General features: G+C 39.6%; 2 protein-coding genes across 4 annotated transcripts in view; one reads left to right on the top strand and one right to left on the bottom strand.

Moving 5' to 3' along the window:
* LIAS (lipoic acid synthetase) overlaps nt 1-17,886 on the bottom strand; it is a 20,614-nt gene extending 2,728 nt beyond the window's left edge. The window contains exons 1-10 of one of the 3 annotated variants that reach the window (XM_006873216.1): nt 17,842-17,886; nt 15,383-15,555; nt 13,858-13,951; nt 13,004-13,084; nt 12,013-12,169; nt 11,873-11,930; nt 11,341-11,469; nt 6,580-6,725; nt 4,934-5,004; nt 3,757-3,868 (exon numbers count right to left, since the gene is read on the bottom strand). In XM_006873216.1, coding sequence (XP_006873278.1) covers nt 3,757-3,868; nt 4,934-5,004; nt 6,580-6,725; nt 11,341-11,469; nt 11,873-11,930; nt 12,013-12,169; nt 13,004-13,084; nt 13,858-13,951; nt 15,383-15,555; nt 17,842-17,886 — 1,066 coding nt within the window. Of the gene's footprint in view, nt 1-3,756; nt 3,869-4,933; nt 5,005-6,579; nt 6,726-11,340; nt 11,470-11,872; nt 11,931-12,012; nt 12,170-12,999; nt 13,085-13,857; nt 13,952-15,382; nt 15,556-17,841 lie in introns of those variants that run through there. The other 2 variants (XM_006873217.1, XM_006873218.1) reach the window with 2 other exon arrangements.
* A 211-nt stretch (nt 17,887-18,097) lies between these two features.
* On the top strand, nt 18,098-21,619 carry RPL9 (ribosomal protein L9). The gene is made up of 7 exons (XM_006873215.1): nt 18,098-18,145; nt 18,596-18,642; nt 18,728-18,843; nt 19,076-19,171; nt 20,398-20,530; nt 21,304-21,384; nt 21,503-21,619. The coding sequence occupies exons 2-7, from the start codon at nt 18,597-18,599 to the stop codon at nt 21,607-21,609; spliced, it is 579 nt and encodes a 192-aa protein (XP_006873277.1). The 5' UTR covers nt 18,098-18,145; nt 18,596; the 3' UTR covers nt 21,610-21,619.
* The last annotated feature ends 759 nt before the right edge of the window (nt 21,620-22,378 follow it).

The raw sequence follows: 22,378 nt of genomic DNA, 5'->3' as shown, positions 1-22,378 counted from the left end.
GTGATATTTCTGGCTATTCCTTTCTCTCCCCCTCCAGTGTCTATTTTTTTTAATGGTATGCCAGGGAAACCAAGATTCAAAAGACATAGGCTCCCTCTTGAAAGCTTGCAAACCAGTCACTTCTTGCCTTTGTAGCCCCCTATTTTGGGTAGCCAATGTCAAAGTTGCCCATCCCTGTCTACCCTGTGTATCGAGCGGTGGGAATGATTCTCGCTGTAAAGATTTGTTCCCACTTTTGGATTACTGCATCCATATGTGTAGGTCAAGTTCATCAAATTATATCAGATTACTCTTCTTTCTTCTTTTAGTTGAGTTCAGTCAGTAGGTTTTATAATCAGGATAAGTTGGCTATAAAAATGTCTTGAATTTCTTCAATTGTTGTTGTTAAGTGCCGTCGAGTCGGTTCCAACCCATAGCGACCCTGAACAGGGTTTCCAAGGCTGTAAATCTTTACAGGAGCAGAAAGCCTCATCTTTCTCCCACGGAACAGCTGGTAGCTTTGAACTGCTGACCTTGTAGTTCGCAGCCCGATTTGTAACCACTACGCTAGTGGAACACATTAAATAATACTAATACTTGAACCTAAGTTTTTATAAATAGAATTTATATCTATTTAAATATATTTAGTTTTGGTTGGTTGGTTACGTGCCGTGGAGTCGGTTCCAACTCATAGCAAACTTGTAGGGTTTCCGAGGCTGTAAATCTTTATGGTAGCAGAAACTCTCATCTTTCTCCCGTGAAATAGCTGGTAGTTTCAAACTGCTGACTTTGAAGTTAGCAGCCCAAATCGTAACCACTATGCTCTTTACGTACCAATATACAAAGCTGTCATTTAAAAGTTCATAAAGAGGGAGGGTGGAGGGAGGCAAAAGTAGAGCACAGGGTACAGGGCAGACACATCATAATTCGGGTGTTAGGGAGGGCAGTACACAAGAAGAGGGAGAAGGTGGAAGAGCAAGGTATATAGGGAAACACTGAGACAGGTTTATATAGGCTAAATGGGACAGAGGTAAACAGTGATGCATGCTAAACAACAGTGCTCGGTGATATAGGGATTGAGGTATAGTCTGAAGAGGGAAATATTACTAAAATGCTTGACTGTCTTATGAATATTGGTTTCCCTTGCCTACTACTGTTGGGAAACATGATTACAGAAAACTTGTAAGCCCATCTTCAGCCTATACCCAAAAGGTGTTCTAGAACTTGCCCAGTGAAATACACCTCCTGTGGAGCCTTTGCAGAGTACAGGACCTTAGGTGGAATCCTAAGTCCCATCCAGAACCTTATGAGGTGGGACATTCCCACTAGCGTGGACAAGCAGATCAGCCTGGAATAGCTAGAGCAACAGAAGATACATCTTCAAAGAAATATCATCAGGAAAAGCAAAACAAAAATGGCAGTATGACCGGCTACTACAAAAATAAGCAAGTTGTTTGCTGGGAAGCCATCAAGGCAAGTAATCAAGTCCCTTTAGAACAACACCCCCTTTAAGACTGAAACTCAAAGGAAACACATGAGCAGGCATGTAAGTTTGCCCATGTTGGTCTCCTGGTGAGTAGAAGAGGGGGAAAGGCAGCAATGAAGAAATGGGTTGAGTATAATAACATTCCATAGACTCCTGTTGACCTGGAGATGAGAGAGAGAAGAGGAAAGGGTGGTTGATCCAAAGTGTGGGGAGACATGGGGACGCCTGAACTCATGGACAAGGACATAGCCACAGAAGGCTAGAGCTGAAAGTGAAGCTTCTAGCTGATATGAAGTGAGGGGAGACACACAAGAACACCCAATGTTGCAGATAGTACCCATTTGACCTAGCATCGATGGCTTAATAACCAGAACTCGACTAGACGAAAATAAAAAAACAAAATAAAACAATTTTTTGATAAAGGAAACAAGGGTAAATTGCTACAATTTGATGAACTTGACCTATACTCATGGAGGCAGTAATTCTAAATACCAACAGAGAGTCTTCACATCAAGTATCAATGTTATCCACTCTGTACACAGGGTAGATGGGGACGGGTAACTTAGATATTGGCTACCTAAAATGAGGAGGTGATCAAGGCATGAAGTGACCTATTTACAGGGTTTCAAAAGGGAGTTTAGTTTAAGAGTGTGTGGGGAAAGACAGAAACCCACTAAATAGTTTTCATCTTGTCTAGATAGGTCTGGTAAAAAGAGATGGGGTAAGATTCTTATGATTCAATAGTAATTGCTATCAAGACTAATTGCGACTGTCATAATTGTAAAGGTAGAAGTTTTGTAACAAAAACAGGGGAGTTTTAATGCATAAATAATTTTAGGAGGTTCCAATTATCTAGTTTAAGGAACCCTGCTGTGCTGTGGATTAGGCAATGGGCTGCTAACTGCAAGGTTAGTGTTTAAAACCCACCAGTTGCTCCTCAGGAGAAAGATAAGGCTGTCTGCTTCCAAAAAGATCTATAGTTTTAGATAACCTATATATACAGTCACTATGAGTCAGAGTCAACTCAACTGCAGCAGGTTTGATTTGGTTTCGTTAAGTGGTCTATTTTCTGCTGTTTGTATATTTCCAGTTAAGTCTGATAGCCTATTTATGTCATAAATTAGGGCCTCTAGCTTGGTCTCCATTTTTTCTTCCATGAACTTCATAGTTTTAGGTCTTTGATCCATTTTGAGTTCGTTTTTGTGTATAGTGTGAGGTATGATCCTATTTCATTTTTCTGCAAAAAGACACTCAGTTTTACCAGCACCATTTGTTAAAGAGACTATTTCTTCCCCACTTAAAGAACTTTGGCCTTTTGTAGAAGACCAGCTGTCCATAGCTAGGTGGATTTACTTTGGGATTCCCAATTCTGTTCCATTGTCTCTGTGTGTGTTGTAACAATATCAGGCTCTTCTGACTACTGTAGCTAGATAGCAGTTTCTGAGGTCAGGAAGCGTGAGGTATAATTTATTCTTTTCAATTTATGCATACTACTACTTTTTATTATGTGCCGTTGAGTAGGTTCTGACTCATAGTAACTCTGTATAGGGTTTCCAATGAATGACTAGTAGGTTTGAACCACTAACTCTCGGGTTAGCAGTCTAGTGCTTATCTTATAGCACCACACTAGGACTCCAATTTTTTAATCCTTAGAAAATGCTTTTATTTTCATAAATCAGCTCAAGTCCCTATCTAAAATAAGAGCTAAAATTCCAAAGAAGAAACAGTACATTGTAACTAGTAACAACACTAAAAACATCTATAGGGGAAAATTATCTTATATTTTTTCTGTTATCTCGGGGGGCAGAAAACACAAAGAAATTAATGGTGCAAGCAGTGATGCTATCAGATAGACCATTTTAGGGGTTTAAATTAATCTGAAATTGGGAGTTTGGAGAAGCAGCTGGCATCATTTCCAGATGAACATACATTTTTCAGAAAACCATTATTATATGCTTGATTGATATTTGTTATTTCTGAATAACATATGACTGGAATAAACTGATTACTTCTGCTTTCATCATTGCAGTTAAACTATAGAGGGGGAGATTCTTCATTTAAGGAACAAATTAGATTTAAGAAAGACTTCCCCCTTACAGAATAAAAGCTTTTAAGGAAAAGAAACTCTTTTTAAAAAACCAACAACCCAAAAACCAACTAGCCATTCAAACAGAAAAACAAAAGACAAATCATGGCTATTACAATTCATCCTAGCGGTTTAGTGATTTGGGATAGAACTTAACATGGAAAATTAAGCTTTCTGTAAAGCCATTCTTTGCAGTGTAACTTACCTGCTTTATATGAAGAGCGCACCAAAGGGCCACTTGCAGTATAATGGAAGCCAAGATCATTTCCTATTTTTTCCCAGTATTTGAACTTTTCAGGAGTAATGTACTCTTCAACCTAGATTTAAAGAATCTGATCAGAATCTAGAATTTACCTAAATAATTTTAATTCTACAGAAAATCTATGCCCAGGTATATTATGAATGGTATTCATTTCATAATTTATTGTTGTTGTTGCTAAGTGCCGTTAAGTCAGTTCCAAGGCATAGTGACCCTGTATATGGATTCCTAGGAGCAGCTGGTGGGTTTGAACTGCTGAACTTGTGGTTCATAGTCCAGTGCTAATCCACAGTGCAGAGCCACAACAGAAGTTCTCAAAATTTATTAGGCACCCAGATTTTCTTTCTCCTACTGTCTACCCATTACTTGTTGGTAATGCTATCAGAATATAACTACAAGGAATCAGAGAGGTGGGGAGACATATCAATTTTATACTAATTAGTTATTTCAAAGGATGAAGAAAGAAGATGAGATTATATATCTGTCTCATTCCTTCATTGACTAACAGGTATAATGAAAACTTGGTAACATCTATATTCTTCAGAGTTCTGATGTGGCGCTGCGGGTTAATGCGCTGAACTGCTAAGTTGGTTTGAACCACAAGGTTGGCAGTTCAAGCTCACTAGCCATTCCTTGGAAACTCTCTACAGGGTCACAGTTGACTCAATGGCACTTAACAACATAATATTCTTGAGGACAAGCCTGTATCTTACTCATCTTGTATCTTTTGATTAGCATTGTGTCTGGCTTGCAAAACAATGGTTACTGCATGACAAAAGTTTCTTGAATGAATGAACAAACACCCAATGTAGAAATAGAAAGACTGGCTTCTGTTTCTCACTTCACCCTCTGGCTCTCACATGATTCTAAAACAAATCACAAGATCACCAAGTGTGAATGAACAAAATTTCTAACTTAAAATTTTACCCCCATAGATTTTCTTGAGTTGTACAATTTTGGGGACAGCAAACAAGTGCCAGTTGGGCTGCTTTCTGCAAGCAAAGTGGAAATTGGGACTTCAATAAATACATACAACACTATGCCAGCTTCTTAATTTTAGCTATGGAACTATATGCTTACTTCAAATTGCCAATGAACTTTTGGTAATAGAAGACAGGCATACCTTAAGGTGGCGCTTGGTTGGCTGCATATATTGTCCTAAAGTCAAACAGTCCACATCTGCCTCACGAAGTGCTATAGACAAAGTATACATTAGTAGATGCTATTACAATGTTAAAACTGGAGATCTAAACATACTTTTCCCAAAGAGCAGTTCAGAACAGTGTGAACTTTATGTTGGTCTGTAGTTCTGATGTTGGGGAATAAGGCTATATGTATTAACCCAGAAATATTTAAGGAGCTCTGGTAGCGTAGTGGTTACGAATCAGACTGTGAACCGCAAGGTCAGCAGTTCGAAAGTACCAGCTGTTCCGCGGGAGAAAGATGAGGCTTTCTGCTCCCATAAAGATTTACGGCCTCAGAAACCTTGTACAGGGTCGCTATGAGTCGGAACCGACTCCACGGCACATAACAACAACATTTATGTGCCAGGGTCTAAGGTAAGGATCAAAAACATAGGGATAAAGACAGTCATGTGATATGCTAGACACAAGGACTAATACCTCTAATATAAAGGAATAAATGTTAAAACGGGAACGTTTTAGAGCAGTTGTCTGTTAGGTACAAAAAGGTGAAGGAATCAGTATATATAAAGGTCTAAAAATTCCCATATTATAGAGCAAACATACTATATTAGGCTTCAAGTAAATAAGACAGGATATGCTCTGAGGGATGTGATTTGACTTCTTACACATAAGAATCTTTCTAAAAACAAGTTGTATTGTAGTAAAAAGCAACCTTTAATGACTATTTGAGCTTATTACTCTTTGAACCAATACCCTCAGGTAAAATAAACAATTCTATGTTTATGAATTTAAAAACACCAGAAATTACAAAACAAATGGGCTATGGGACTAAAGGTTAGCAAAATCCAAAGCAGACATGTTCTGATGATGCTACAAGTAAGCTTTTCTTCAAAGATCTAGACTGATCTTATCCATCTTTGAAGTGCATGAGTGCCTGGTAGGAGCTCTGGTAGCGTGGTGGTTACGAATTGGCTGCTAACCTCAGGGTCATCAGTTCTAAACTACCAGCTGTTCCGCGGGAGAAATATGAGGCTGTCTGCTCCCGTAAAGATTTACAGCCTCAGAAACCCTGTACAGGGTCGCTATGAGTCGGAACCGACTCCACGGTACTTAACAACAATAAAAACAACAACATGAGTGCCTGGTATTTGGCTGGCTCTCAAAAACTGACCAATGGCTACAGGAGAAAGGTGAATTCAGTCATGTCTTCACTTAATAAAAGAGTGGAGAACAAAATGAGATACAGTCCTGTAATGCCATTCAAAGATGTTCTATGAAAATCCATTTCCTTTCCTATTTATGCTGCCACTCAACAACCATCTGTTAGTTTTTACTGGCACTTATACCAAGGAGCTCTGGTACCATAGTGGTTACGAATCAGGCTGCAAACCACAAGGTTAGCAGTTCGAAACTACCAGCTGTTCCCCAAGAGAAAGATGAGGCTTTCTGCTCCTGTAAAGATTTACAGCCTCGGAAACCCTGTACAGGGTGACTATGAGTCGGAACTGACTCCACGGCACATAACAACAACATATTGAGATTGTGAAAGCCTTAATAAGGCCTTCAAAGTGGTGTTTTTGCTATCACCTAAATAAGAGTCATTTTTTTCCAGACTTTTTTTTACCTTTCATTGTTGCATATACTTGTTCATCATTCTCCCCTAAACCCAACATTATAGATGTTTTAGAAATAACATCTGGCCGAACCTCCTTAGCATGTTTCAGTACACGTAGAGACTGGTCAAAATTGGCCCGGGGATCACGAACTTTCCTTGAAAACACAAGGGCTGTTGTCAATAAAAAAATTACAATAAGTTCAACCAAGAAGAGTTATGCAAGCAACCTGACAGACCTAGAAAAGCAGATTCTGGACAACATATGTGGTTCATGGATAGCATTTGTGTACAAATATCTGTTAATTTAGGCAACAAAACAAGGCCTCATTGGGCCCCCTAGCTTCCTCTACTTAAAATTTAAGTCCTCTCAAACCTAGGGCAGAGAACCCAACAGAAGGAATCATTTTCATTTAGGAATTATTGAGAAATTAGAATTCAGAAGCTGAAAATTAGTGAGCGTATGGGGTAGTCAAGAGAAGCGGTGAAAGAGGGAACATAAAAAACCTGGATATTGAACAAAGAAAAAACTGTGTAATCTGGACCCTCATTTTGGAAGTTGGAAACTTCTATGTTCATTTCTTTTCTAAAGCCTTAGCTGCCCTCTGCTGGTAAGTATACAACATCGCCATTTCTTTGGTAAAGAAATACATGATTCTGGAATTTTCACTGGAAAGGCTATTTCTTAAGTGAAACCAAGGGAAATGGCACCCACTGGTGGTGGCACGTAAGATATGACAGGGTTGGAAAAGGCTTTGTGCCAGATTTCCACAACAGTCAGACCAGGCGAGAATGGCAGACAAAAAGGTCAAGTTACTGATATACCAGCATTCATTTGAATTCTAATACAGTCTTATTTTATCTAAATGATTTAAGATGTCTTTTTTTTTTTTTTTTTAATTAGACTAACAGGAAGAAAGAAACCTATAAATTTTTAAAAAAACAAACAAAACTGACATTACAGAACGCAATTACTTTTCCAAAAGATTTCTCCACTGAATTTATGCTATTCTTTTGAGTGTTTATCTGTGATTCAGTGGAAATACTATTTGTTTACCTTAACTTTTCCTAAGTTCTATGAAAGAATCATACGTATATTGTTGTAGTTAATTGCTGTGGAGTTGGTTCTGACTCATAGCAACCCTGTATAGGGTTTCCAAGGAGCAGCTGGTGAGCTTGAACTGCTGACCTTGTGGTTGAAATAAACCTCATTAACCCACAGCAACACACCAGGTATAAGCTAATAATAAAAAAAAAAATCTAAGTACTTTACTAAAATGAAAGGAAATGAATAATGTCTAATATTAATCTTGCCTGAAGGCTAAAATAATTTTATTTTTCTGACATTTGAATATAGTAAAAAATGTTGTCTCTAGTTATTCTGAACTAACAAAAATGGAAGGAAAACTAAAGTATCTATATTTTAAGAGATGTAAATTTTTTTCCTGGATAATTTATAGCACGTTAGTGTCAAACATATTCTTAAAGGCCTTTTCTTTAGAATTACAATAGAAACAAATGCTTTCACATATTTTTTTTCTCTATGAAACCTATGCTTTGAAAGAATTCCCCAGTGAAACCTTCTTAACCAGGACTTTTTTTGTTGGAGGCTTTTGACTACTGACTCAATTTCTTCACTTGTTATCAGTTTATTGAGATTTCTTTTTGAGTCACTTTAGGTAGATGATGTCTAAGAATCTGACCATTTAATCTAAATTATCAAATTTGTTGACATATAGTTTGTTCAGTGTTGTTGTTGTTCAGTACCATTGAGTAGGTTCCAACTCATAGCGACCCTGTATAGGTTTTCCGAGGAGTGGCTTGTGGATTTGAACCACTGACCTTGCAGTTCAAACTGACCTTGAGGTCCAGTGCTTATCTGGTAGTGCTACACTAGCACTCCACAGTTGTTCAAATTATTCAGTTGTTGTTAGGTGCTGTTGAGTTGAGTTGGTTCCAACTCATAACAACCCTACATACAACAAAATGAACCACTGTCCCGTCCCGTGCTACATTCACAATTGTTACATTTGATCCCACTGCTACTGCTATTGTGTCAAGCCCTCTCTTTTGGATTCTTTCTCTTTATTGCTAACCCTCCACTTTGGAAAACACGATGTCTTTCTCTAGGAACTGGTCCCTCCTGATAACATGTCTGAAGTATGAGAGTGAAAGTCTTGTCATCCTGGTTTCTAAGATGTATTCTGGCTGTACTGCTTCTAACACAGATTTGCTCGTTCTCCTGGCAGTACGTGGTACTTTTAATATTCTACTACAACATCATAATTCAAATGCATCGATTTCCTACTAGTCTGTCCAACTTTCACATGCATAAGAGGCTACTGAAAATATGGCTTGGGTTAGGCAAACTTTAGTCCTCAAATTGACATCTCTGCTCTTGAACACTTTAAAGAGGCTTTGTGAAGCAGATTTGCCCAGTGCAATACATCATTTGATTTCTTGACTACTGCTTCCATGAGTAAAATGAAATCTTGGACAATTTTAATCTTTTCTCCATTTATCATTATGTTGTTTATTGGTCCAGTGGTGAATTTTTTTTTATTTCTTTACATTGAGGTGCAACCCATACTGAAGGCTGTGGTCGTTGATCTTCCTAAGTAAATATTTTAAGTCCTCTTTGCTTTCAGCAAGCAAGGTTTTATCATCTGCACATCGTAGGTTGTTAATGAATTTTCATCCAATCCTGATGCCAAGTCCTTCTTCATAAACTCGTTTCTCGGTTTGTAAACTCAGTTTTGTTGAAAGAGTTCAGTTTGTATTCTGTCAATTCCTGGAGCCTTGATTTTTACCAACTATTTCACAAATCGGGCTGCTAACCTCAAGGTCGGCAGTTTGAAACTACCAGCAGTCCTGTGGGAGAAAGATGAGGCGTTCTGCTCCCATAAAGATTTACAGCCTCGGAAACCCTATGCAGGGTCACTGAGTTGGAACCGACTCCACGGTACTTAACAACAATAACAACATTTCATGAATAAGTATGATGAAAGGATACAATCCTGGCATACATCTTTCCTGATTTTAACCCATTCATTATCCCCTTGTTCTGTTTTCACAACTGCCTTTTGTTCTATGTACAGGTTCCTCATGAGCACAATTAAGTGTTCTGGTATACTCATTGTTCTCAATGTTATCCATAGCTTGTTGTGATACTTAAAACTGAAAGCCTTTGCATCATCAATAAAGCACACATAAACATCTTTCTGATACTCTCTGCTTTTAGTCAAGATCCATCGGACATCAGCAATGATATTCCTTGTTCCATGTCCTCCTCTGAATCTGGCTTGAATTTCTGGCAGTTTCCTGTTGGTGTACTACTGAAGCCATTTTTGGATTATCTTCAGCAAAATTTTACTTGCATGTAACATTGATGATATCGTCAGATGAGTTCTGCATTCCATTGGGTCATCGCTCTTTGGAATAGGCACAAATATGAATATCTTCCAATCAGTTGGCCACATAGCTGTCTTTCAAATTTCTTGGCATAGATGAGTGCCTCCAGTACTGCATCAGTTTGTTGAAAGATTTCAATTTGTATTCCATCAATTCCCAGAACTTTGTTTTTGTCAATGCCTTCAGTGATGCTTGGAAGTCTTCTTTCAGTATCATTGGTTCTTGACTACATGCTAACATTTGAAATGGCTGAACATCAACCATTTCTTTTTGGTACAGTATTCTGTTATGACGGACAATTTATCTATCAGTTTGTCAAACTATGTCGGCTTGCTTGTTGCTATGATGCTGGAAGATATTCCACCATGGTGTACGGGTTTCAGCAGAGCTTCCAGACTAAGACGGACTTAGGAAGAAGGATAAGTAGACTAGTTCTGAGTATTTAGATGCTTAAAACTTTATGAATGTTGTTGTTTAGTGCCATCAAGTTGGCTTTAACTCATAGTGACCCGGTATAGGGTTTCTGAGGAGTGGCTGGTGGGTTTAAACCACCAACCTTGTGGTTAGCAGTTCTACAGTTAGCTTATCCTACAGCACCACACCAAATGGCAGTGGATAAAGAGAGAGAAAATGTAAAAACTAAAAGTACAAATCAAAGTGGAGACAATACAACTGACCTAACAGAAACAAAAAGGGTCATAACCAAAACAAAACAAAACAAAACAAAACAAAACAAAACAGGTATTCATTCCGTTCTGACCCTCTGTATTTCTATTGGGTCAACTGTATTAGCTTCACTTCCATTTTTTTCTTGGTTATATGCATCTTCTCTCTTTCTGTCAGTCTAGCTAATTTTATTTTCCTTTTGAAAAAACTTAACTTTTGATTTTAGTTTTCTCGATTGCTTTCTATTTTCTATTTCATTTATGAAAACTGTATTTTGAAAAAATATCAGCACTTTTAGATTACTAAAAAGAAAAAAGGATGCACATTGCGTGTATATGTGCATTAAAACATATATTTTGTTGTTGTTGAAATGCTGTCAAATCAGTTCCAATTCACAGCGACCCTGTGCAGGATTTCCGAGTTGCAGCTGATGAGTCTGGATTGCCATCCTTGAGGTTCAAAAGGATCTTGTGTTAAGTATACGCAGCAGTGTTAATAACAGATATTTCTGGGGGAATACTGCAGCTATGTTCTTTTTGCTGGCTATATGTTCTGACTTTTCATACAGTGCTTTTGTTTAAAAAAGAAAAGTTCACTTTGAAAGAGTCGATTGCAAAGTTCTCCCCTAAAAATCAGGAGACAGCCCAGCAGATTGGATTCTCCCAACTTCCCCCATGCTCCTGTACACAGAATCACCTCTGTAATTCCGGGACTGTTTCTACATTATGTGCATACACATCTAATCCCGACAGAGATACTTTCTCTACTGCTTTAAGATCTCCTCGGAAGTCAGGGGTGAGGCATTCTACGAGAATTTTTGGATTCCTAGGGAGGAAAAAAAAAAAAAGATAAGTATCAAATTAAGGGAAACAACCGACATAATTATTGCTCAAAACAAAAATTTTCAGTACTCAATCAGTATCAGCTTTAAAACGTACTCAAAGTTTAGACTAACACTCTAATATGAAGATGCATAGCTAAGTTCATGACTGCTGAACCCCTAAAGATTTTCTGCAAATATGTACCTGGATGAACAAATAGGATGTGGTTTTTTTGTTTTTTGAGAAACAATCGCGTAACTTTCAGCAAAACATCAAAAAATTTTATAATGTCCTGCCCCACCAAAAGTTAATAACCATTGTTATAAAACACAAACTTTAAATAAACTGAATTTACATGAGATCAAATATGTCCTTAAATTACACAAACCAATGGAATAACCACACACCTTTCCTTTAAATATGATACAGTCTTTGCAAAGTGCTCAGCTCCCCCATCAGGAATATCTAGGAACAGAAGAATCCAATGCTCAAAATGATGTCAGAATTTAGTAAGAGCCAGCTTCTGAAAGAGGCCTACCACACTAACCATCTCGGTCCACAGACGTCAGGACCACATAATCCAGACCCCACTCTGCAATCGCCTTTGCAGTACTGTAGGGCTCATTGGCATCCAAAGGGGGCGGCTTTCTTGCAGTCTTAACAGAGCAAAATCTGCAGCCTCTTGTGCATGTATCACCCATCAACTGGAATAGAGGGGGCACAGTTTAAAGCAAAGACAGAGGGCCCTTAAGAACATAATGCTGAGAGAATAAAGCAAGCTGCAAAGAATGCGCAAAGTTTGATTCTGTTGATAAGAAGAAGTTTGAAATATTTAAAACTAAACAAGATATCCTGGTGTGGCACTGTAGGATAAGCAAGGACTGCTGACCACAAGATTAGCAGTTCAAACCCACCAGCTTCTCCTTGGAAACCTTACAAAGGGTCGCTATGAGTCAGAAACGACTCGACCACACTTAACAACAACAAACAACATATAGTTAAGGGACACAGATAGAAATGATAAAATGAGAAGAAAAAAAGAGGATACAGTAAACTCAGAATTAAGAATAGTATTAAGATGGTGTTATGAAGATAATACTAATGTTCTACTCTCAAAATGGAGGTGAGTATCTGGGTATCTGTTGTACTGCATAGCTTACTCCCAGTTTTTAAACCTTTGGTATCTGCTCAATGATCAATAAAAATGACTTTGAAATAAAGAAAATATATTACTGTTTAACAGACAAGCTCTTTCTGTTAAACAGATTTAACACAAAAACACACAAAAGATAAGCAATCATAAGTAACATTAGCTGTCAGAGACATGGCAGACTCAATAACAAGCAAATTCAGAGGAGGCTGGATTACTCGGTCAGGTTTTCTTGCTTCACATCTCTCACAAACTCACACGTTATGAAAACTCTGATCAGGAATTCAGAGCACACATTCTGAATTCTCCAGTGAAGCCACCTGGAAGATACAACACAGACCCTATCAGTTTCCAGACTGCATGCGTCAGTGTGTGAAGCTAGGCTTACCATGATGGTGGCTGTGGCTGTGGCGAACTCTCCACCTCCCCAGCACTCTCCAATATTGGGACACCGTGCTTCCTCACACACCTGGGAGCAAAAGGAACCGAATGCAGCGGAGCTGAAAAAGTCTCCAACTGAACAACCAGTGACTAGGCATTTTAAACTGCCAATTATTTAAACAGATTTATTAAAAAAAAAGTCACTATTCAAAAAATGCTGTTAAACTGTCAACTCATATGTGTACTAAGATTATTCAATTTTTAAAGTAAAAGACTATGAATGTATGGAGTCCTGATGTGGCGCTGTAGGCTCAGCACTGGACCACAAGGTCGATTTGAACTGCAAGGTCAGTGGTTCAAATCCACCAGCTGCTCCTCGGAAACCCTATACAGAGTCACTATGAGTCAGAACTGACTTGGTGGCAATTAACAACACCAAATAAAAAGATCTCTTAGTCTGACCATTACAGTGATGTGCTTAATATTTGAGATTGTGTATTTGACATGCTTTCACAATCAATTTTATACTATTACTGATGAATGCATACTTTATTTGTAACACAAAGCAAATTAACAACAAATAATCCCCTATTCTCAAATTGTGTGTGTGTGTGTGGGTGGGGGGACGACATACTTTTTTTTTGTTTTGGACTAGGAAATGAGAGGCTAAGAAATGCAATTAACTTTTCTCTTTTGTGGGGAACATGATTTCAAGTGTACTTCTATTACTGAGAGTAATATATCACTAAATACTTTTATTCCCTTTCCATGCTTTGTAATTTACACAAATAAACTTTTACATTAGGCATACTTAGAAACACTATGGGTTTTGGTTAAGTGTTAAAACTTGAACACACTTACTGTATGGAGATTTAAACTCCTCAATGTGTTTTTCAGCTTATTGTAATTCTTCCCTATGGGAATTTCTGTCTTAAGCCAAGGAGGAAGCCTTAACCTGAGGACAAGAAACATAACCATATGTTAACAAATAACATGACCAAATAATCACACAGCTTTTAAGTTAACTTGCTCCATCACAATTCCTAGTTAAGACTTTCCCCCGTAATCCTGGGTAAGCTCATATTTCCCATCGTAAGTGTAAGAGAAATGCATTTAGATATGCTCAATTACTTGGGAAAACACTGACAATGAAGCTGAATAGGGCACTATTTTCATGTCTACCTTTTGCAAAAACATGGAGTCAGTACAAGAATGACTGACTTATAAAAGAATGAGACATTTTTGAACATCTCATTCCCCAATGAATAATACTGCCACAAAACACTGTATGGGCTCAGACTCAGGAGAAATCCCAACAGTGCACTATCCACTTTACATTCTAGACTTTATGATAGTTACTAATGCAAAAAGGAGCCTGGGTGGCTCAGTTAAGAGCTCAGATGCTAACCAAAAGGCTGGCAGTTTGAAAAAGACTTGGTGGTCCACTTCTGTAAAGATTCTAGCCATCAAAACCCTAGGCAGTTCTTCCGTCACATGAAGTCACCATGAGGAGAAAATGGCTCAAAGACACTCAACAGTAACAACAACTAAATGGAAAAAAACTACAACTTTGAGGGGATTCTAAGTAACCTCAGGTTCCTCTTGATTTCTACCCACTTGTGATCGAGAAGTTGTTGGATAAAGTATCTCTAAAGACAGTTTGCCAATGTACAGGATTTCCCTTACCATTCTTTTAAATGAAGGCAGGCAAGGCAGCCAGAGAAAGGCATACAAAATTGGATTGGGAGAAGTAAGTTAGACTGTCAGCACTACGTAACAATGAAAAATTTATAAAGCTCCGAGTAACAAAGTGATATAATATTGACTTTGAAGAAATTAGATGCTGGGCAGAAAATAGATGATGGCAGTAGAGAATGGTGTGGTGCTGAGAATAAACACTGGACTAATGACCAAACCCACCAGTTGCTCCCCAGAAATTCCATACAGGGTGGCTATGAGTCCAAACCAATTCATTGGCACTTAACAACTACAGTGGAGATTAGTTAGAGCTCCTGGAGTAAGTCCTAGGAAGCTTGAAGAAAAGCTGTCAAAGGAGACAGAAAAGAATTCCAATACCTTCACTTACTTCCCGGCTGTAAGGAGATTTCCTGTTATCACTTCTTTCAAATGATTTTAATAAGTTTGAAATATAAAAAAAATGCTCTGTGTTGTTGTTAAGTGCTTTGGAGTCAAGTCTGACTCATAGCAACCCAGTATAGGATTTCTGAGGAGCTGCTACTAAATTTGAACCACCGACCTTGCAGTCCAGTGCTTATCCCACAGTGCCACACCAGGACTCCAAAAAATACTGTAGTTCTCACTTGTATCTGGAAATAATGCACAATGAAGGCATGACACATTAAAGGTATCTCAAATTTTCAATTACCTTTCTCCTTTTTGACGTTTTAGGTTTCCTTTATATTCATCCCAGGTACTCTTGTCTGCAAGATCACCAGATACAAAATCTTGAAGATCTGGTCCATTCTGTAAAAACTCCTTCTTTTCATCTGGCGAAGAACTTAGTGTTCTGAGTGGGCAACATAAATATCTTCCTAATACCTAAAGAAAGAGTTCATTATACCTTGAGAAAGTACCACAGTTTAAATTTTCTATCTTTGACTTGCATCAGGGACATTTAGAAAGAAATTTGCAATCTTTCTGTTTTAGACTTTGGAGACGCATCAATGCTAAACACAGGAACTTTTCTAGTTTATGTTGTATTTGTGTTTGAACATCAGTTACTCAATATGTACATATTGAATGTAGGAAACCACGGTGTTTGGCCTTTGTATGTGAACAGAAATGTATACAACACAGCTAAAACATTACAGTTCAAGAATAAGCAAAAGAATCTTCAACAATTCACAGAGAGTACCTATTGGGGATGAGAGGCATGACTGTTAGTGCAACTGCCCAGGCCTCCTCCTAAAGTCTAGAGCACTCACAAGGTTTTCAAGAACTAGATGGTTTTTAGGAACTAGATTGCCCAGCCTGTAGTCCATGGTGCCTCTGGGTAGGTTCAAATTACTAACTTGCTAACCTTTGGGCTAGTAACCCAGTGCTTAGCCACTTATGTTACCCAGGGACGCCTGTCGAACCCAATAAAAAGTACTAATTTGAAGTACACATTGACAGGGAACTGCCAGAGATTGGTTCAAGCTGGATTCAGACAATGATGTGGAACGAGGGATATCATTGCTGACGTTATAATGGATCTTGGCTGAAAGCAGAGAATACCAGAAAGATGTTTACCTGTGCTTTATTGACTCTGCCAGGGCTTTTGATTGTGTGGACCATGACGAGCTATGGACAATATCATTGTTATGTTGTTGTTAAGTGCCATCGAGTCGGTTCCGACCCATAGCGACCCTATATTCATTCTCTATGATGGACAATATCATAGAGAATGAATATTCCAGAACACTTAATTGCGACCAAGAGGCAGTTGGTTCAACAAAACAAGGGGACCCTGAATGGTTTAAAACCAGTAAAAGTGTGTGCCAGGGTTGTGTTCTTTCATTATACTTACTCAATCTGTATGCTGAGCAAATAATCTGAGAAGCTGGGTTCTATGAATAAGACTGTGGCATCAAGAAGACTGGAGGAAGACTTGCAATATGCAGATGATACAACCTTGTTTGCTGAAAGTGAAGAGGACTTAAAATACTTACTGATGAAGAGTAAAGACCACAGTCTTGGATATGGGCTGCACTTCAATGTAAAGAAAACAAAAATCCTCACCAATGGACCAATAAATTGTTGTTGTTGTTGCAAAGTACCATGGAGTCGGTTTTGACTCATAGTGACCCTGCACAGGGTTTCCGAGGTTGCAAATCTTTACGGGAGCAGAAAGCCTCATTTTTCTCCCATGGAACAGCTGGTAGTTTCGAACTGCCGACCTTGAGGTTAGCAGTCTGATTCGTAATCACTACGCTACCAGATCTCCTTGGACCAAAAATAACATAAATGGAAAAAAGACTGAAGTTGTCAAAGACGTGTCACTATCAACACTCATGGAAGCAGCAGTCAAGAAATTAAATCACATAATTGCATTAGGCAAATCTGCTGCACAAAACCTCTTTAAAGTGTTTAAGAGCAAAGATGTCAGTTTGAAGACTAAGGTGTGTCTGACCCAAGTTGGCTAATGCGTCAGACTGCAAAGTCATTTGAACTGCAAGGTCGGTGGTTCAAGCCCACCAGCTTCTCCTTGGAAACCCTATACAGGGTCAGGATCCACTCAGTGACACTTAACAACAACAACATATGCATGTGAAAGTTGGACAATGAAAAAGGAAAACTGTTGCAAGAATTGATGCATTTGAGTTACAGTGTTGAATACTGAAAATACCATGAACTGTCAGAAAAACACACAAATCTGTGTTGGAAGAAGTATAGTCAGGAGGATTAGAAGCCAGGATGGCAAAACTTGTCTCTCATACTTCGGACATACTATGAGGCGAGACCAGTGTCTGGAGAAGGACATCATGTTTGGTAAAGTGAAGGGTTAGTGAAAAAGAGGAAGACCCGTAACAAGGTAGACTGGCACAGTGCAACAGCTATGGGCTCAAGTGTAACAATTGTGGGAATGACTCAGAACCAGGCAGTGTTTAGTTCTGTTGTGCATAGGGTCGCTCTCAGTCGGAACCAACAACAACAACAATAATTTGGAGTACTCTGTCCTGGTGTGGAGCTATAAAACAAGCACTAGACTGTTAACCGCAAGGACGGCGGTTCAATCCCACCAGCGTCTCCTAGGAAACCCAGAACAGGGTCTGGAGTGGGAATCGACCAGAGGGCACGTAACAGAAATACCAACAATCCCACCCTGCTAGCCCTACCGCTCACCCGGTGTCCCAGGGTGCGGGCGACTCCGCCGCAGCGCAGAGACATCCTCTCTTTGGGTTTATGGGGTCCAGAAGCCAAGAGATAAACGAGATTCCCAGACAAGGACGGATCAACAAATCGTCGCTAGATTTATGACAGGGTATTTGAGACATTATAAAGTCTCTGGAAGTTGAGCTGCTCTGCGATTGACTGCTTTAGCCTTAGAGGAGTCGCACACTCATGACGCAACACGCAGGGCTCACCCCTATGGGATACAAAAACGTGATGACGAAATACGTTCTTTCTTTGCCGCATCTACTGCGAGGTGAGGTTGATTTTTGGATTCCACTGGCTCCGGGAATCTAAAGCCATCGTCTCTGGGAATGCCGGCTCCCCGAGTCTGGCACGAGGATTACTTACTATGGTTGTTCCCCTGCATGGCGAGCGCAATATGGACCTGGTGGCGCCGGGATTCGGGCCCTGTCCTGGCCTTATAGGCCTGCTCTCTCACCTCCGTTCCCTCGCCTATTCCGGGATGGCAGGGCCAGATGGGGCACTCGGGTCCGGAAAAGTGGCTTCGGCTTGACATTCCCGAGCGGTTTAAGGGTTGCTCCTTCCATGGGGAAACATACCCGTGGCCTCTCGGGCTTTGGTCCGCGCCTCTTTCCCGGGGGATTTCTGCCTGGCGGTCTCGGTAGGAGTGGGACTCGGCGGGTTGGTTTGGTGGAAAACCGACCCCGAGCCGACTTTCTTACCCCGACTGTTTGTGTTTCAGAATGAAGACCATTCTCAGCAACCAGACTGTGGACATTCCGGAGAATGGTATGCAGTTGGTGTCAGCTGCTTTCTTTGGTTAGCACGTCCCAGGGCTGGTCCTGTGTCCTCACGAATCTCTGTTCTGTTGTAGTCGACATCAGTCTGAAGGGTCGCACCGTCATCGTGAAGGGCCCCCGGGGAACCCTGCGGAGGGACTTCAACCACATCAATGTGGAGCTCAGCCTCCTGGGAAAGAAAAAGAAGAGGGTGAGCTTTGACTACCACCATTTCCGGTTAGATTTTAGCAGATGATGAACTTGTGTTTGTGCAGGAGAGTTGTTAAACATTCAGGGTTGTGTTGGTGTTAAGTTTTTTTCAGCTGAAAAATCAGCCTTTAATTAGGGATGATTCTAGAATTTAGACTAATAAGTAAGTAAACTAATAATTCTAGCTGACTTCTAGGGAAAATCCTCTAATAAAGGTTTTTGTTGCATTACAGCTCCGTGTTGACAAATGGTGGGGAAACAGAAAGGAACTGGCTACAGTCCGCACCATCTGTAGTCATGTGCAGAATATGATCAAGGGCGTTACCCTGGTAAGTACGTTGGTCAAACTTTGTTTTTTAGATGGGAGGCTTATAATCTGTGCTTTGTAGTACGAACCACTTACTGATGTGAAATTTTTGGACTTGGAAAACTAATCTGGGCCTCTGTGTTTCATAGCCACTCCTTGTGTCTTTACGATTAGTGAAATGGGTTGATAGATAGTATGCGTACTAGTGTAATGGTAGCACTATGGGTTAGGTGTAGTAGTGCTGACCACAAAATGAGCAGTTCAAAACCACAGGTTGCACCTCAGGAGAAAGATGAGGCTGTCTGTTCTTGGAAAGATTTACAGTTTCAAACGCCATACAGGGTTGCTCTGAGTTGAAATTGACCCCACTGGCAGTGAGTTTGGTTTTTGGTAGAACCTACTTCTAGGAGTCCTGGTGTGATGATGTGGGATAACCCACCAGCTGTTCCTTGAAAACCCTATATATATGGTCACTGAGTTGGAATCAACTTGGTTGCACTTGGCAATTTCCAGTGTAGAAGCTCTGGTAGCACTGTTGGATAGGTACTGCTAGCCATAGGTCAGCAGTTCAGAACCACCAGATGCATCTGTACAAGAGAAATAGGCTTTCTGCTCCCATAAAGTTTCACAGCCTTGAATACCTGATGGTTGGTTATGTGTCAAGGAGTTAGTTCTGATTCTGTAAATTTAGTTAGTTTCTGAGGCTATAAATCTTTATCGGAGCAGAAAGTCATCTTTCTCCCACCAAACAGTTGGTAGTTTTGGACTGCTGACCTTGAGTTTAGCAGTCCAATTCCTGACCACTATTCTAAGAGACAGGGAATCAATTCGATGGCAGTGGGTGGAGCCTTGGCTGTAAACCTGTCAGATCATGTTCCTCTTTATCACATTGAGAAGTCAACTGCTTTCTGAGGGCCTTGTTAAAGTGCCTTGGAGTTGCTTCTTACTCTCCACCCTGCATAAGGCTTCCAAGGACCGACCGTTGGGTTAGAACCACCAATCTTGGAGTTAGCAGTCGATGTTTATTCTTACAGCATCACACCAGGACTCCTATGTGGGCCTTGGGAGGTGATAAATGCCTCAAGATTCCATTGAGAGAAATGTTTGCATACACAATGCTTATAAGACTTAGCGTAAGTGACAACATAAAACCTCAGTGAGTACTATGTGAGGATTTAAAATTTGTCTTTATTGTAGTGTAGGTATAATGTATATATTCTCTAAATTTTATTTATTTTTTTAACATAGGGCTTCCGTTACAAGATGAGGTCTGTGTATGCTCACTTCCCCATCAACGTTGTTATCCAAGAGAGCGGGTCTCTTGTTGAAATCCGAAACTTCTTGGGTGAAAAATACATTCGTAGGGTTCGGATGAGAGCAGGTATGTGCTTACTCATTCCCGCACTTTTGAAGACTGATGCTTTGGGTTTCCTATGTGTAAAACCAGATTGTGATACAAATGGTTAAGTGCTTAACTGAAAAGTTGATGGATCATACCCACCCAAAAGTTCCTCAGAAGAAAGCTCTGGGAAATCTGCTTTGAAAGGTCACAGGCATGAAATTTCTGTGTACCCATCTATACAGTTCTGCTCTGCATATGTCAGGTCAAAATGGTCTGAATCTACTTGAAGGCAACTAGCTTTTTTATGACTAAACCTAGATTTACTTGGAATAGTCTTTTGGTTACGTTTATCGTATATCTTTTTACCAGTTTTGATTCTGAATGGGTTATGTGTTAAAGTAGTTTGTGGTGGTGGTGGTTATGTGCCGTGGAGTCAGTTCCAACTCTTAGTGACCCTGTACAGGGTTTCTGAGGCTGTAAAACTTAATTGGAGCAGAAAGCCTCGTCTTTCTCCCATGGAAAGATGTTTTCAACTGCTGACCTTGCGGTTTGCAGCCTGATTTTTAACCACTAAGCTATTAAAGACTTGTTATAGAGGTTTGTATAGCTAAATCAGAGTATCTTCCTCATATTCCTTATTTAGATCTCTGAAAGTGTCTAGGCACTCTGAGACAGTGAGCGAATCAAATGAACACACACAGATTTTGGCCCAGAAAGAAAAAGTCTCAGTTTGTTTGCTGTGAATTCTAAATGCACCACATAGATTTTGTTTTTGTGTTACTGATATTACACAAATGGTTTCCCTCTTTTAGGTGTTGCTTGTTCAGTATCTCAAGCCCAGAAAGATGAATTAATTCTTGAAGGAAACGACATTGAACTTGTATCAAATTCAGGTTGGTATGTTTACTATGAAATGTTAACTTAATACCTCTGACGTGAGTCTACATCTTAGTTGAACATATGGTGTGAATTTGTTAGAGAGTAACTTGTTTTGTTTTTGCACTTCTGTAGCTGCTTTAATTCAGCAAGCCACAACAGTTAAAAACAAGGATATCCGAAAATTTTTGGATGGTATCTATGTGTCTGAAAAAGGAACTGTCCAGCAGGCTGATGAGTAAGATATAAAAGGTAGGTTTAAGTGGCAATAAATATTTTGACTACTTTACTAAGTGAGACCGACAGCACACAAGGCAGACTTGACATGCATTTACTAGTAACCCAATTGTTTGAACCCACTAGTCCTTCTAGGGAAAAAAGATGTTTACAGTTTGCCTCTGTAAAGGTTTATAGCTTAGGAACTCTATTGGATTCATATGAGTCTGAATTGACAGCAATGGGCTGGATGTTTTGTTTGACCATTGGTGTGCTACTTGTTCAGTGCTCTGGATTCTGACTCATCGCAGCCCTGTATAGAGGTTCCAAGGAGTTTTTGAATTGCCAACCTTGTAATTAGCAGTCCAGTGCTCCGACAAGAGCACACCAGGACTCCATATTGAAATGTTAGACTCAGTCCAATTTGTGAAATGAGCTTTTCTGGGCATGAGGGTATTGGATGGTGGAGATTTACAGAACTTTTCTCTCTTTTTTTTTTTTGGTTACAGTTGTCCAGCTATGGAGACAAAGCCTGAATGATTCCTAAGTCCTATTGGTGGTAATTTTGATGTAATAAAATTTAACTAAGCATTTTGGTCTTGCATTTTTTAAAAGCTGTTTCCATCCTAAATGCTATTAAGATTCATAGTCTTCAAATAAAACTGCTTTCCAATTAATTGGAGAGTTCGTAAGTGCAGTTGAGTAAGTTCTGACTCACACCCTGTACCAGGGTTTCCAAGGAAAAGCTGGTAATGTCAACCTTGCAGTTAGCAGTTCATTGCTTAGATACACCAG

Source organism: Chrysochloris asiatica, unplaced genomic scaffold (assembly GCF_000296735.1).
Source record: "Chrysochloris asiatica unplaced genomic scaffold, ChrAsi1.0 scaffold00230, whole genome shotgun sequence".
In the NCBI taxonomy this organism is placed as follows: Eukaryota; Metazoa; Chordata; class Mammalia; order Afrosoricida; family Chrysochloridae; genus Chrysochloris; species Chrysochloris asiatica.
The sequence above is the reverse complement of the archived record's forward strand: the minus strand, read 5'-3'. Positions and strand labels throughout refer to the sequence as shown.